General features: G+C 29.8%; 1 protein-coding gene across 1 annotated transcript in view; it reads right to left on the bottom strand.

The window, feature by feature from the left end:
* Window positions 1–557: 557 nt before the first annotated feature.
* Window positions 558–13,546, bottom strand: part of LOC107999985 (broad-complex core protein isoforms 1/2/3/4/5) — a 32,261-nt gene continuing 19,272 nt past the window's right edge. Inside the window, exons 6-9 of the mRNA XM_062078992.1 lie at window positions 13,233–13,411; window positions 12,766–12,985; window positions 11,222–11,336; window positions 558–8,862 (exon numbers count right to left, since the gene is read on the bottom strand). Coding sequence (XP_061934976.1) covers window positions 8,811–8,862; window positions 11,222–11,336; window positions 12,766–12,985; window positions 13,233–13,411 — 566 coding nt within the window. The 3' untranslated portion in view covers window positions 558–8,810. The remainder of the gene's footprint in view (window positions 8,863–11,221; window positions 11,337–12,765; window positions 12,986–13,232; window positions 13,412–13,546) is intronic.

Genomic DNA, 13,546 nt, shown 5'->3' on the forward strand with positions numbered 1-13,546 from the left:
CTCTAAATTAATATTTCAAATTTAAACGATCCACGTTTAAATAATTATTATATTTCGAAAAGCGTATCTAACCTTTAAAACAAAAGATATTACAATTATTATTGACAGTAATATATTGGTTGATGCAAACATTTCCATGTTAATTGCAATATTAATTACATATATAATATATAATTAATGAGAATTCATCGATCGAATCGTTTATTTTAGATACCAATTGTTTAAAATGAAAATTATCCATAGTCGAAATACATACCAGAAAATGTGTCTTGAACATAAAAGAAAAAAAATAAAAAACGTTTAATGTTTAATCATCAAGATTTCACCATGTTCCATATCCTTTTTCGCTGAAATCATGCGTACATCCTTGAGAAATAAAATCACATTGAAAATCTAACTTTCAATCGAAAGTTCGTTTAAATCCAATTCGTTTCTGTCAAACTTTTTCAATCAAGGTATATATATATATATATGTATTTATATAAAGGTATTGAAAGAAAAAGAAAAAAAAGGAGATATATAAACGGGGATGAATAAATAAACAAACCACAGGCACATTTAAACAAAATAATCCGTGAATTTATTAAAAATAACACAGGAAAGAATAAAAGAAATGACAAACAACAAATCAGGACAATGAAGCCGCACTAACCGGTTAGGACGATTCGTCTAATTTACCAATTAATAAATCAACTAACTTTTAACTTAACTAATAGCTTATCACAACCGTGGCCACTCTCTCTTTCTCTCTGCTATATATATATATAGTATATGTATATATATTATTTCCTCGCTCGCTTATTGGTTAACTTTGGAGAGAAGACCGACGGTATCGCCATCACTTTCAAGTTTTATTCTACACGTTCTCTCACGTGGAACGATTCTTCGTTCTATCTATTTACGATCAACGCTTGAACAAAAAACGCTTTATTTCGATAGAGAAACAAGAAAGAGAACGTGCAATTACGTTATTTCACCACACAATGATCTCGATCCACCGCAGTTACTTGCAAAATATTCTCCGCGCGCGCACGCGTGTGTATGTGTGTATGTATGTGTTATAAGTTTCTCGTTTCGTTGTAACAGATTATTATTATTATTATTATTGTTATTATTATTATTATTATAATTATTATTATTATTATTATTATTATTATTATTATTATTATTGTGAAAATGATACGTGCCAAAAAATATTTTGCAATACTGACGGTTGATTTTATTCACTCATTCCTCGCATAATTCCTCGATAGTTACTCATTTTTTATTCGATGATAACAACCTGTTTTAAATTAAATCAAAATCGAAAAAGAGAATTGGACGAGCTGGTTACTAATAATTTTCTCGATTGATTAAAATCTTTCTTCCATTCTGAAACTTCTTGTACTTCTTTCTTTTAATTATAATTAAAATTATAAGCTCGATTCGTCCAATTTCTTCAGATTTAGAAGAAAATAATAAAATATCGAGGAGTCAATTCAGCGTTTCTCAACCAATGATTTAAATAAAAGAGAGAAAAACTTAACGCATAAATAAAAAGAAAAAATTTAATCTTCCCTATTGAAGGTTGAGAAACCCTGCAAATATGGATGCGTTATACACATACGCGCGAGTGAACAACAACCATTTCCAGAATGTCTACGTATTCTTCGCTTAATAATATTATTCTTATCGATAGAAACGAACAATAGTATTATCCTAATTTATTGTTCGATAATAATTAAATTATTGCATTCTTGTTAAGAAAGAAACTTATTAAAAGACAAAAATTGAATCTTGGATAATTTTCACTTGCTCGTTACTATTATCAGATATAATAGACGATAAAAATGTTTGTTCATAATTAAAATTATTTTATTATTCTATATTTATCTTGGAATAAATAAAAAAAAAAAAAAAACAAAAAAACATTCGTTTCTTTCAACCGTTATCCCCCATACTAGTGACTTGTCTCTGAATCACAATCGCATTTGCATATATAATATCGCGATTAAGTTGTTATCGGATGACTAATAAATTTAATTATACAATAAAGAAATAAATTAAAACGAATAAAGAATAGGATTTTTAATAATATTTCCTTTGTATAAATAAACAATGTTACGATTAATAAATATTTGTTATTCTTCTATCTGCTTTATCACACGGTAACTATGTATGAAATCTTTCTTTGGGGAAATAAATCATCGTTAAGGAATATACATATTTATCAACATATCACTTGAATTCGCAATTCGTTATTAATTTACAGTTTCAGTAAATTATTTAATTTATCTTTTTTTTTTCTTTTTTTAATCATAACCGTTCGACAAATTTATTAATTTTTATTGCCAACTATATATTTATCTTTCTTTTCTTTTCCGTCCTAAGTCTTTCGATTCGAAAATTGAAGATAATTTCTACTTAATCAGCGCCATTTTCCACTCTAATTAGGGATGTAAGTCGATTAAGAAAAAAGTTTGGTCAACAACGAACCTAGCGGCTACTTTAACTAATTCACTTCGTTTATCGAAATTTCTCATCAATGACATTTAATAAGTAACGGTAATTGAAATCTAAAGATATACATATATATGTATACATACATATATATATACATATAAATATTCGTAACTATCGTGCACTTCGTTTACGGTTAATCGTCGATGAAAATATCTCTCCAAACGATCAAACAAGTTATCACAACCACTTTCCACTTTAATTTCTTCTATGTTTCATATTTTAAATATACTAAATAAATGTTTCTTTTTTTTTTTTTTTTTTTTTTTTTCCTTTGAAATAAAAACACATACACAACTAAATCGATAATATCAACGTTTCTTTTCTTTACAAATATAATCACAGAATTCTTCTTTCTTATATATCATTTTCATATTCTAGAAGAGAAAAAGAAAGAAACAAAAAGGAAATATAATATGTACAACGTTGTAATGCGTTGCGACGTTGAATAGACATCGAATCAAATCATTTCAAAGATCTACTCGCAAAACCCGATTTGTGCATACGTTCGATTTCTCGATTCTTTGTTGACCACCACGTAATTTTGTAATTTATTTCTCAATTAATACGGCTAATTAGATACATCTACTTAGGCTTAGATAATTCTATGTAAGGCATGGAGTATGTTATCTCGTTATCTGGTATCTAGATTATTCGTATATCTTTATAAATTTTTTTTTTACTATTTCTCTTTCAACCAGACGCTCGGCGCACACACACCTTCTTTCCCCCCATTTTCGCCTTCGTACGCGATCGCACGTTTTCTTTTCTCACTTTTACTTTATCTTTCCCAACATTCTCTCTCTCTCTCTCTCGCGCGCGCTTTCCTCGCGGATCATTTAAAATTCGTTTAATCAATTTCTAAACTATTCGAACTTTTTCCTTTTTTTTTTCCTTTTTCTTTTTTTCTCCACTCTTACTTTCAATTATAATCATTCGATCGATTTTCGTTCGAATTTCATTCGATTGTTTCGGTGGTCTCGACGCAGAATGATCGATCGATTAAAATTTACTATTCCCCCCTCATGTGATTTCAGCCCGATATATAATCACGTTTTCCAATCGAAATCCATTTGTTTTATTTATTTATTTTTATTCGTCGACTAATTGGTTGGTGTGGCACGTCTGTATATTTAACGTGTATAATTGCATAAAAGAACAGAGAAGAGATATTTTCGGAAACTAACCATACCAATCACTTCATACGACCCCTCTCCTCTTCAAAATCACGGGGAGGGGGGTAGGTAAAAAAAAAAAAAAAATGGTAAAACAGCGCTAATGATTTCTTCTCGAATCATTGCCACTTCTCTCTACTTTGTCTATAAGAGTAAAAGTTGCATGAATCCGGCCTAAGTTAATTAGCTCGTTGATCAATGACTAATTTATCGGTTAACCTAACGGATAATTAATTCGATAATTCGATCTTACCGTACGACGGTAACTCGATCGATTACTTAATGTTAATTATCCTTTTATTACGGGTAACCATCCATCACAAAAAAGTTTTCCGCCTTTTCGTTTTCTTTTTTTTTTTTCTTTTTTCTTTTTTTCTTCTTCTTTTAAATTCTAATTATTACTCTCTTGTTATTCCTCCTCGAATCTTACGAATTATCGTTATTATTAATGTTGTTGTTTATTATTATTATTATTATTATTATTACTATTATTATTATTATTTTATTTACAAATTATTTCGCCTTATAAAAAATAACTAATCAAGAAGTACAACAATTAGAACTCTAACAATACAAAAAAGTAATCGTTAGTTCTTTTCTTCTTTTTCTTTTTTCTTTTTTTCTTTTTCTCGCGAGTAGCGCGAACGTTGCTTCCAAAAAAAAAAAAAAAAATGCACATCAAAATCGATCGAGTCGATATAATTATCGATAATCCGAAAAAAACTGAAAAATAAATTTTCACGGCAACGATTTGTGGAAAAAAAAAATATTCGTATTATTTCGAAATCGAACCAATATACACTATATATATGTATATATATATATATATGATCATCGGGGATCAAAAAAACGATGGATGGAAATGGTTATGGTATTTCAATTTAATTTACATGTTTAATTGAAATTTAGCATAAGTAAATTATATTCAGCGAATAATTTAAGAACATTTTCTTTTTTTTTTTTTTTTTTTTGAGAATATTCAATTAAAAGCTTTTAAAGGAACATGAATAATGAATAAAATTGATCGAGAATTCGAATATTAAATTCGGATTCGGATCAAATTTTCGGATTTTCTATCGCCCTGAAAATATTACACGAACAGCATTTAGGGCAATTAATTCCAAATAAAAGGCACGAACAGCTAAATCTTCTTTACTTTCGACGATATTTATCAAAAACTCACTAGTTAAACGGAACATTTAATCCACATATTCGCACGTAAATAAAAATATTTAATTCACCACGGTATGGATTTCAACCGCTCCTTCGCCACAACATTATCAATTAACCATTTCCATCTTCGTATCGAGTTCGCCTTTATCCTCTGGATACGAGCTTGCAACGAAACGAGTAATTTTTTTTTATCAACCAAAATTTAAGCAAATTTACGTATCTCGAAATTCTCTAAATTGTATAATTGTGTACGAAAATGGTTATTGCTCGAAAATGGTTCCAATCTGGATACATTCGATTCTTGTATCCGATTTTTCGACGGATACACGATTTGTCGCTTTGATAAAAAGAAAACTATTTCCTTTAATTTTAATAATTTTTTTTTCTCTCTCTTTCTTCAGTCGCAATAATACGTAAAAAGATCCGAAAATGATCCAAAAATCGTCAACCTTTCACGGTAATCTTAATTACTATCCACTAATTTAGAAAATTTATTGCTAGGTTCTTTTTTTTTCCTTTTCTTTTTTTTTTTTTTCTTTCTTTTTTTTCTTTTTACGTGTAAAATTTCTATCCAAATTTTTTTTCTTTTATCATCGATATCTCTCTCTCTTTCTCTCTCTCTCTCTCTCTTCCTTCCTCTCTCACGGTCTCTCTTTCTCAACGCGATCGATAATCGTTATTAATCTTATTTCACAATTTCACATAAGAAAGATCGAAATTATTCGAATAATTTAAAAAAAAAAGCAACACATTTAACTCGCAACGATTTCAATTGTTTAGCGTTTATCTACTGGTCGAGGTAAAAATTATTTAAAAATTTCAAGCGTTACACATTATTAATGACAATAATAACGAATCGTTAACAAAAGAGCTGTACACGCGCTTTGAAGATCGCTTATCGTTCACATGATGACAACAAAAAATTAATAAATATGTAAAACAGTAGGTAGATGCAGTAGATATGACCTGCGCGTTGGTAGAGATATATATATGAGATATATATCTCTGAAAGAATTTGCTAAATAACCGAAATTACGATTAACGTAAATATATATATATATATTTCTCTCTCTAGTTCTTTTTCCTTCTTCTTCTTCTTTTTTCTTTTAAATAAAACGTCTAAGAAATACTTTTTTCTTTTAAAAAAAAAAAAAAAAAAAAAAATTAATTCATCGAGATCGATTCATTTTTCGATTTGACCCTCGCTTCGTTTTCAATCAAAAAATTTAATCACGAAGGAGGAAACGAGGAAACGAAATATCGATGTGTCTTTAAAAAAAGAAATGTTAGGCCAAGCGATAAGTTAATCCATAGGCATCCTCTTAATAACAACACGATCGAATAATAATAATAATAATAATTAATTGCACTTACTTCTCGCGCGTTAATCTCGAACTACGAGTGTGACGAGTATGGTAAAATTCGGTATAAAATATTGCGATAAAAATTCCTGCTTCCCCATTTTTTTTTTTTTTTTTTTTAATAAATTTAACATTTCTATCTATCTAACATTATCATAACGAATTGGAAATGAGAAAAAGGAAAACAAAAAAAAAAAAAATGAATCGATCGCGACAAAAAAACGAGATATCGCGCGAACTTTTTTTTCCTCTTAAATTGAACGTTATTTCGTTCATCTGACTTCGCCGCTTCTCGCGACGAATGAAGTAAAGGAAAGATAAAAATAAATGGATTAAAACCGCGAATGTGATCAATCGATTTTTTTCCCCCTTGAAATACCATGTTTCGTTTGTTTTTCATAGGCCTTGTAAAAATTATTTAACTATTTATGTATATATATATATTTTTTTTTTTTAATCTATGTTTTATATATATATATATATTTTTTTTTTATATCACCAAATCAACAAATAAATATCCTAAATATATTAAATATCGTATAATATATGTTCTCCCAACAAATAATATATAAGTTCTCATCTATTTCTTCGTTAATAATAATTCAATATAATTATATAAATGCGTATGAATCTGGATATACATTATTTGTATATACATCTACATACGCAAATATGAATTTATTTATTTATTTTTTTTTATTTATATTTATATATATATATATTTTTCATTTCTTTAACTTTTTTTCCCCCGTTCATTTATCTATTTTATTCGTTTAAACATTAGGCGCTTTCCTATGTACGAAAATTACTACCCTTATATTCCGGGTAGTTGTTCTTTCTCTCTCTCTCGCTCTCTCCCTCTCATTCCTTATTTCTTAATTCTTTTTTTATTATTCAATTACACAGTTGGAAAATTGTATGTAATAAAATCTGACGAAAAAAAATTCTCCTCTTCGTTACAATTACCCTTGGTACGTTTATCCATATAACGTACGGAAGAAGGAAAAGATACAATTTGCTAAAACGTTATAACCTTTCTTTTTTCAAATTTGAAGAGAGAAAACAAAAAAGAAAAAACTGATCGAATTTAAGTGAAAATGTTAGTCGGATGAAAAACGGTCGGTAATTAAGTTTCCCGCGGTGTTTACGTCGGTAAAATGTAAAGCAATAAAACGTAATAAAAATATAGATATATTTATTTCGTACGAAACGACGACGAATCGTACGTTTCTCTCGATCTCTCAACGAGAGACACGTTTAGCAATTAATTTTTCCTCTTCCTGTTACGTTAATATCTAATTGGAAAGAAAAACATAAATTTCATTCGTTCTAGAAAGAAAGTTAACTAAGAATTTATACAGGCATCGATTCGAATCCGTACCTTCATCGTTCTATACTCGATTCTTCTAATGCCTTTCTAAGGGGATTTTTTGCAAACATTATAAATCACTTGCAAAAAATTTATAAACAAAACTATCTTTCGTTAATAACAAACGGTGTACGTTTTTTTTCTTTTTTTTTTTTTCTTTTTTTACCAACGAAATCTTCCTTCTTCTTCTCCCTTCTAATTATTTTTCCTATATAAATCGCGTACTTGATTACGATTCTTTCCATTCGTTAAGATTGACATATTTTTTCATTTATATATATATATTTCTTTTTTTTTCCTTTTTTGCTTAATTCTTATCTCGAAGATGATTTTTCTAACCAAATAGGCCGCGTCCATTCCTTTCGAAAATTGTTTGTGTTTTTTAATTATTTACATTTTACATCTGTGTTATTCGACGACTCGTGTTCTTGTACGCACGCATGTGGAAAAAATGGAAATCGTTTTAATCGATAAATGTAAGGCTCGGTTTTTTAACGAGGATAGCTAGACACTTTTAATTTTTCCGTCTCTTTTTTCGTTTCGAATTTAGAAAAATTTTCGATTCTTATTGTTTTTTTTTTTCCCTTTCCTTTTCCTTTCTTTTTCAATCGATTCTTATGGATAATAATTAATCTTAACTTCGATTCGAATATCTGGAAGATGACGGGAATTTCAAAAGCCACGTTGCTAGAAAAAATAACGTGTATAAGAGACGTTCTTTCTCAATTCCTTGAAGATATCTAAATTTTTCGTCTAAATTACTCGACTATACTCGTTTGAAATTTTTTCAAGTATTAACCGAATTGATCTTATATAAGCTGTTTCAACAACCTCGAAAGTAGTTCCAGCCCTGGGCCAGAATTCATCTCTCAGAAGTAAGTTTCGACTTTTTATCCATTGATCCCTTGAAATTTCTTATTTTTTTTTTTCTCTCTTTTTTAATTTTTTTAACCTTCTATACGGATACAGAACGGAGAATAAATCGTTCTGATCCAATTGAACGGAGCATTGCGTTATTGCCGCGTTAAACGATCGAATTAAAGAAAATTGGGAGGGGGGGGGGGAATTGAGCCAATCGAATGGGAATAATAATTCGACGAAGGTTCGACGAAGCCGAGAGAGGACGAAGCAAGAAGATTAGCAGTGGCAAATCGCAAAAAGAGCTCGAAGTTGAATTGAACGGTGAGAAGTTGTTCGGATATGGCCGCTCGTTCAACGCGCCCCTATCACCTCTCACTTATCCTCGGGATTCGCTCTTGGTGATCTTTCCGTTTCCTGTCTCTCACTGCGAACAGAGTATTATCAACCCTTCCAGACTTCTTTTCCTTTCCTTTCCTTCCTTCTTTATCCCCTATTTATATATCTATACGAATGTATCTGATAAAAATTTTATATTTCACGAATATGTTATTAGATCCATGTGTTCACTGGTGGAAAGAAGTCTCGCGGAAGGAATGCATGGGTATGGATTGGTTTTGGAAGGAAACGCCTATTTTCACACGCATTTTTCTTTCATGATATTTGTCACATATATTGATCCAAATCAATGATCTGTATTTAGAATATTTTAACGTATTATATGATATATAAATTTTTTTATTTCTCATAATATGTATAGGCTTATCACGATTTGTAATGATAGTTTAATTTATAAATGTAATTTCGTATTCGAATAGTTAAGATAATAATTGTATATATACGAATAAGCTAAACATATTATAAATATATTAATATGTCGAAATAATTAAAAGTTTCGAAAATATTTCAGTTTCCTGTCTTAGATGGTTATTCTAACGTAATTTCATAAATGAAAATAATTTTTACGATTTTGAATATTCAGATTATAATTTATCCATATAATATTACTATGTAACGTGTGGTATCAAATTTGTCAACAAAGCGTCTGGAGTGGGGATAGGCTGTCCAAGCGAAGGACTTCTCTTGACCCATCGTCCTGCGTGACTTCTTTTCAGCAGTGAACAAAAATATATATTCACTGCTGGAAAAGTCTCGCGGAAGAAATAGGATCTGATTGGTTAATTTGAAAAAAAAACGCCTATTTTCATACGCATTTTTCTTTCTACCACAATATTTGTCATATATATCAATTCAATCTATATCTTATTTGTATCTGTAACTTCGATGCATTAACATAGTCATAGAATTCAGAATATTTTAACGTATCGATATAATGTAAAAATTTTTTTATTCTTCATATATGTAGACTATGATTTGTAATGATAGTTTAATTTATAAATGTTATTTTTTATTCGAGTTTTTTGTAGTTAAAATAATAATTCTACAATTATAGCTTTTCTATTATGTATACTATGTGTATTGTTCTATTATGAAGCGTGTGGTGTCAGGTTTATAAACAAAGCGTCTAAAGTGGGGATAGACGGTCCAAGGATCTCTCTTGCTCCAGTGCCGTCCTACGAGACTTCTGCAGTGAACAGAAATACTTAAGTGTATATGAAAAGTTGCTTCTTCGAAATATTTTTTCCCATTTTTATGTATAAAATTTTTATCCAATATACATATACGTATATATATATACTTTCATAATATAATTAACACCTAATTAAATTGACTCCTTTCAAAGATTCATATTTTTTGTCGCGATTAAAATTGTTATTAATTTTATTAAATTAATTTTTGAAATTTCTTAACACTTAAAAAATTTTGTCGAATTCGACTGCAACTTTTTTACAAAAAAAATTATCAAGTGTAGTTATTGAAATGATAAATTAATTTAAAACAAATGCGCGACGAATAAGAAATGTTTACACGCAATAACGAATAAGGAATAAAGAAAATATTTCGTTTTCCGTTGCAATTGAATCGACGCGTATTTAACAATTTTTCAATTGATGACATCGCTCGAAATTATACTTGTCTTTTTTTTTTGAAAATCATCAGACAACTGTGTATTCTGTTCAAAGAATACACTCGAAAATTAAAAAAAAAAAATATATATACGTATAGAAATTTGTTTGATTTGAACTAATAATTGACGGAGGTTGTGCATTTTAATAATAGAAAAAATTTCTTTAGAATTTAGAATTTTAAATAGATCAAACGCGACTAAAAAGAATGCAATTTCATGCAAATATGCAAGAAGATTGACCACCTGGAAAAAGAGCGGCCGATTTACATTTTCATTTATCGGGACGTCAAACATCGTAAATAATTTAGATACCACTTTTAAATGCAAACGCGCCATTTTCCCTGTCGTAGTTTTTCACCGCGAACGGTCATTACAACCATTCAATCGATTAATGAGCAAAAATAACTGAAAATCAAATATTTGCAATATATACAACTGAAAATAAATTTCTTTGATCAACGTACGCGCGTACATTACCAAAAATAATAAGTAAAAAGATGTATTCCTCAAAATGGAAAGGAAAAGAAAACCATGATATTTTAATCATATTATTTGAACGCAATAAAAGTAAGTTTTTACGAGAACAAAGAGATAAAGAAAATATATATATTTTTACTTTTATTGTTGTAATTTAAATCGATTCGATGAATTAAATGGAAAGAAATCGAACGAGTTCTCGTAAATTTGATGAAAGTCTCATCTTCCGTTTGAGGAAAAATATAAAATAAAAAAAGAATATAAAGAGCAATCGACTTACCAAATGTATCTAATAGATTTCATCTTGAGCGCTGTCGAGTTCTCCTTGCATTTGTAAGCCAACACTTGCTTCACACTGCTCACATCGACTGTAGGAAATCTCGATGTCACGTAAGCTTTAAAATTTCAATAAAAAAAAATGTACTTTCACCATGTGCTAAATTAAATATCACTTTCAGCGCTATTACTACTCTATCCAGTTTTTATATTCGTTTTACATTCGTATCTTTATTGCATCAAATTATATGTATTAATATTTATATAACGCTTAATAATTTCTTTGAATTTTATCTTTCTTTTCACATTACGTTACTTAAATCTTTTTCTCATCTTTCATATTTCGAAATATATATTGAAATGAAAAAAAAAAAAAAAAAAAAATAAAGAAAAAGATGGGAAAATTTTAAAAGATGAAAGTTAAAGTTAAAGAAAACCAATTCAACGTTATATCAAATTTTATCGTCATTTTATCTGTTTGAAAAATAAAATAGAAAAATAAACGCGAACGTTTTAGCATTGATATTTACAAACGAACATATTTAATATCTTTTTTTTGTTCGTATATTTCGACATTTCTCGCGATTCGCAAGAAAAATAGAACGAAGAACTAGATTTTGTTAAGAGGCGAGATTTTATAAAGTGAAATTCCAATTCTCGAACGACCTATTTTCAATCCGAGTAAATGTTTAGACATCGTCGAAGAGTAGTCACCGCTCTATTCTCGGATATCCTGCGTTTACCACGTTTCTTCATACATTTACGTATTCTGCGTTCCTTTCCCATGCATCGTTTCGTATTCGATTGTTCCGTGAAATTTTTCCAAAATCGGTATATTTTTACCAAAGGCATTTTTCTTTTTTTTTTCAAAAAATTTTTATTTAAAATTCGCGAAAATTATTACGAAGAAATCAAGAATATAATATAACATTTCCTTGATAAATTTTCAAAGCTAAATTCTCTTACAAGTGCTGACACCTACACGACATTATAACAAAACATTTATTTCTTTTTACTTAAATACGCGCGAATATTACGGTACATCGATAAAGAAACGATAAAGAAACGCATTAATTCCGTCAACTATTCACAAAGATCTCGTAAGACTGCTACATGTTTAATTAGTTTTATTTGAAAAAAAAAAAAATAAAACTCGATTTGAATCTCATAACTTCGTGTCTTTGCATAACAAAGCAACTCGAGCGTGACTCGAAGAAAAATTCTTAACCTATTCATCGTTAGTCACGTTCCATCAATGTCGATTTATTATTTTGTGGAACAAAATACCGATCCGCAAAAAAATAAAACCTGTTACTTTTTTTTTATTTCTGTTTTTTCTCTCAGAAACTTTATTCCTTCCTTCCTTCCTTTATCGTTATACGCACGAGTATTCACTTTCAGAGATACAAAAATAGAGGTATAAATAAACTCATGCAATTTCATATCTTTAAACGTATTTTTTCGTAAAAAAGTTTGTAAATTTTTTTATCGCAATATTTGATCTACTAAATAATGCGGCTTAGAAACTAGACATCAAGAATTACTTACATATGATAGCCTGGACTTTGGCCTTATCCAAGGCAGGTTTCACCGGTCTCTCAGTGGCAGTCCCAGCTCGACTCCATCGTTGCCCCGTTACCGAGCAAGTGGCCAACTCGGTTGGGCTGAACAAAATTGCAGCCAGGCCACGTGTCAATTTTCTGTAATCGCTCCATTTCACAGCCCTTAGTTGTTCCTCGCAAATTGCTATTCCCTCCCCCAGATGCACCTATCGATAAATAATGCACGATACGTTTTATCACGGATTGCATACTTTTTTAAAATCGAAATATTTATCGTACAAAATATCGAACAACACGTTGACTGTCAAAAACTAAAGCAGTTGTAAGATCCAATACCGAAAGAAAGGAAGAGGAGGAGGGGATAAGATCCAAATGAGTTAAGGTTGTAAATTTAAGGTTAAAAAGTTGATATGGAAAATGCGGCAAGATGTATATATAAATTTGGAAATTTACCACGCCATCGGAAGAGGATTCCTCGAAACCACGGAAAGCAGGCATCGCAGCAGGAGGAGTAGTTCTCATGTCCAAGGGTAACCATTCGCTCCTCGATGGCGAATTACCTTGCACGGACGGGGATCCATGCTTTCCACCTCTCGTTCCAAGCCGCGGCCTGCCGCGGCGTACCCTTCGACCTGAATAAGCATTTTTCACACATGTACTCGCTCCGCCTCTCTTCTTTACCAACATATTTCTATCATTTTCCATCGTTTAAATATATTTTTTTGAACGAAAAAAAAAAACTTTGCACCAAGTATTTTCGTACACTC

Source organism: Apis cerana, linkage group LG8, assembly GCF_029169275.1.
Source record: "Apis cerana isolate GH-2021 linkage group LG8, AcerK_1.0, whole genome shotgun sequence".
In the NCBI taxonomy this organism is placed as follows: domain Eukaryota; kingdom Metazoa; phylum Arthropoda; class Insecta; order Hymenoptera; family Apidae; genus Apis; species Apis cerana.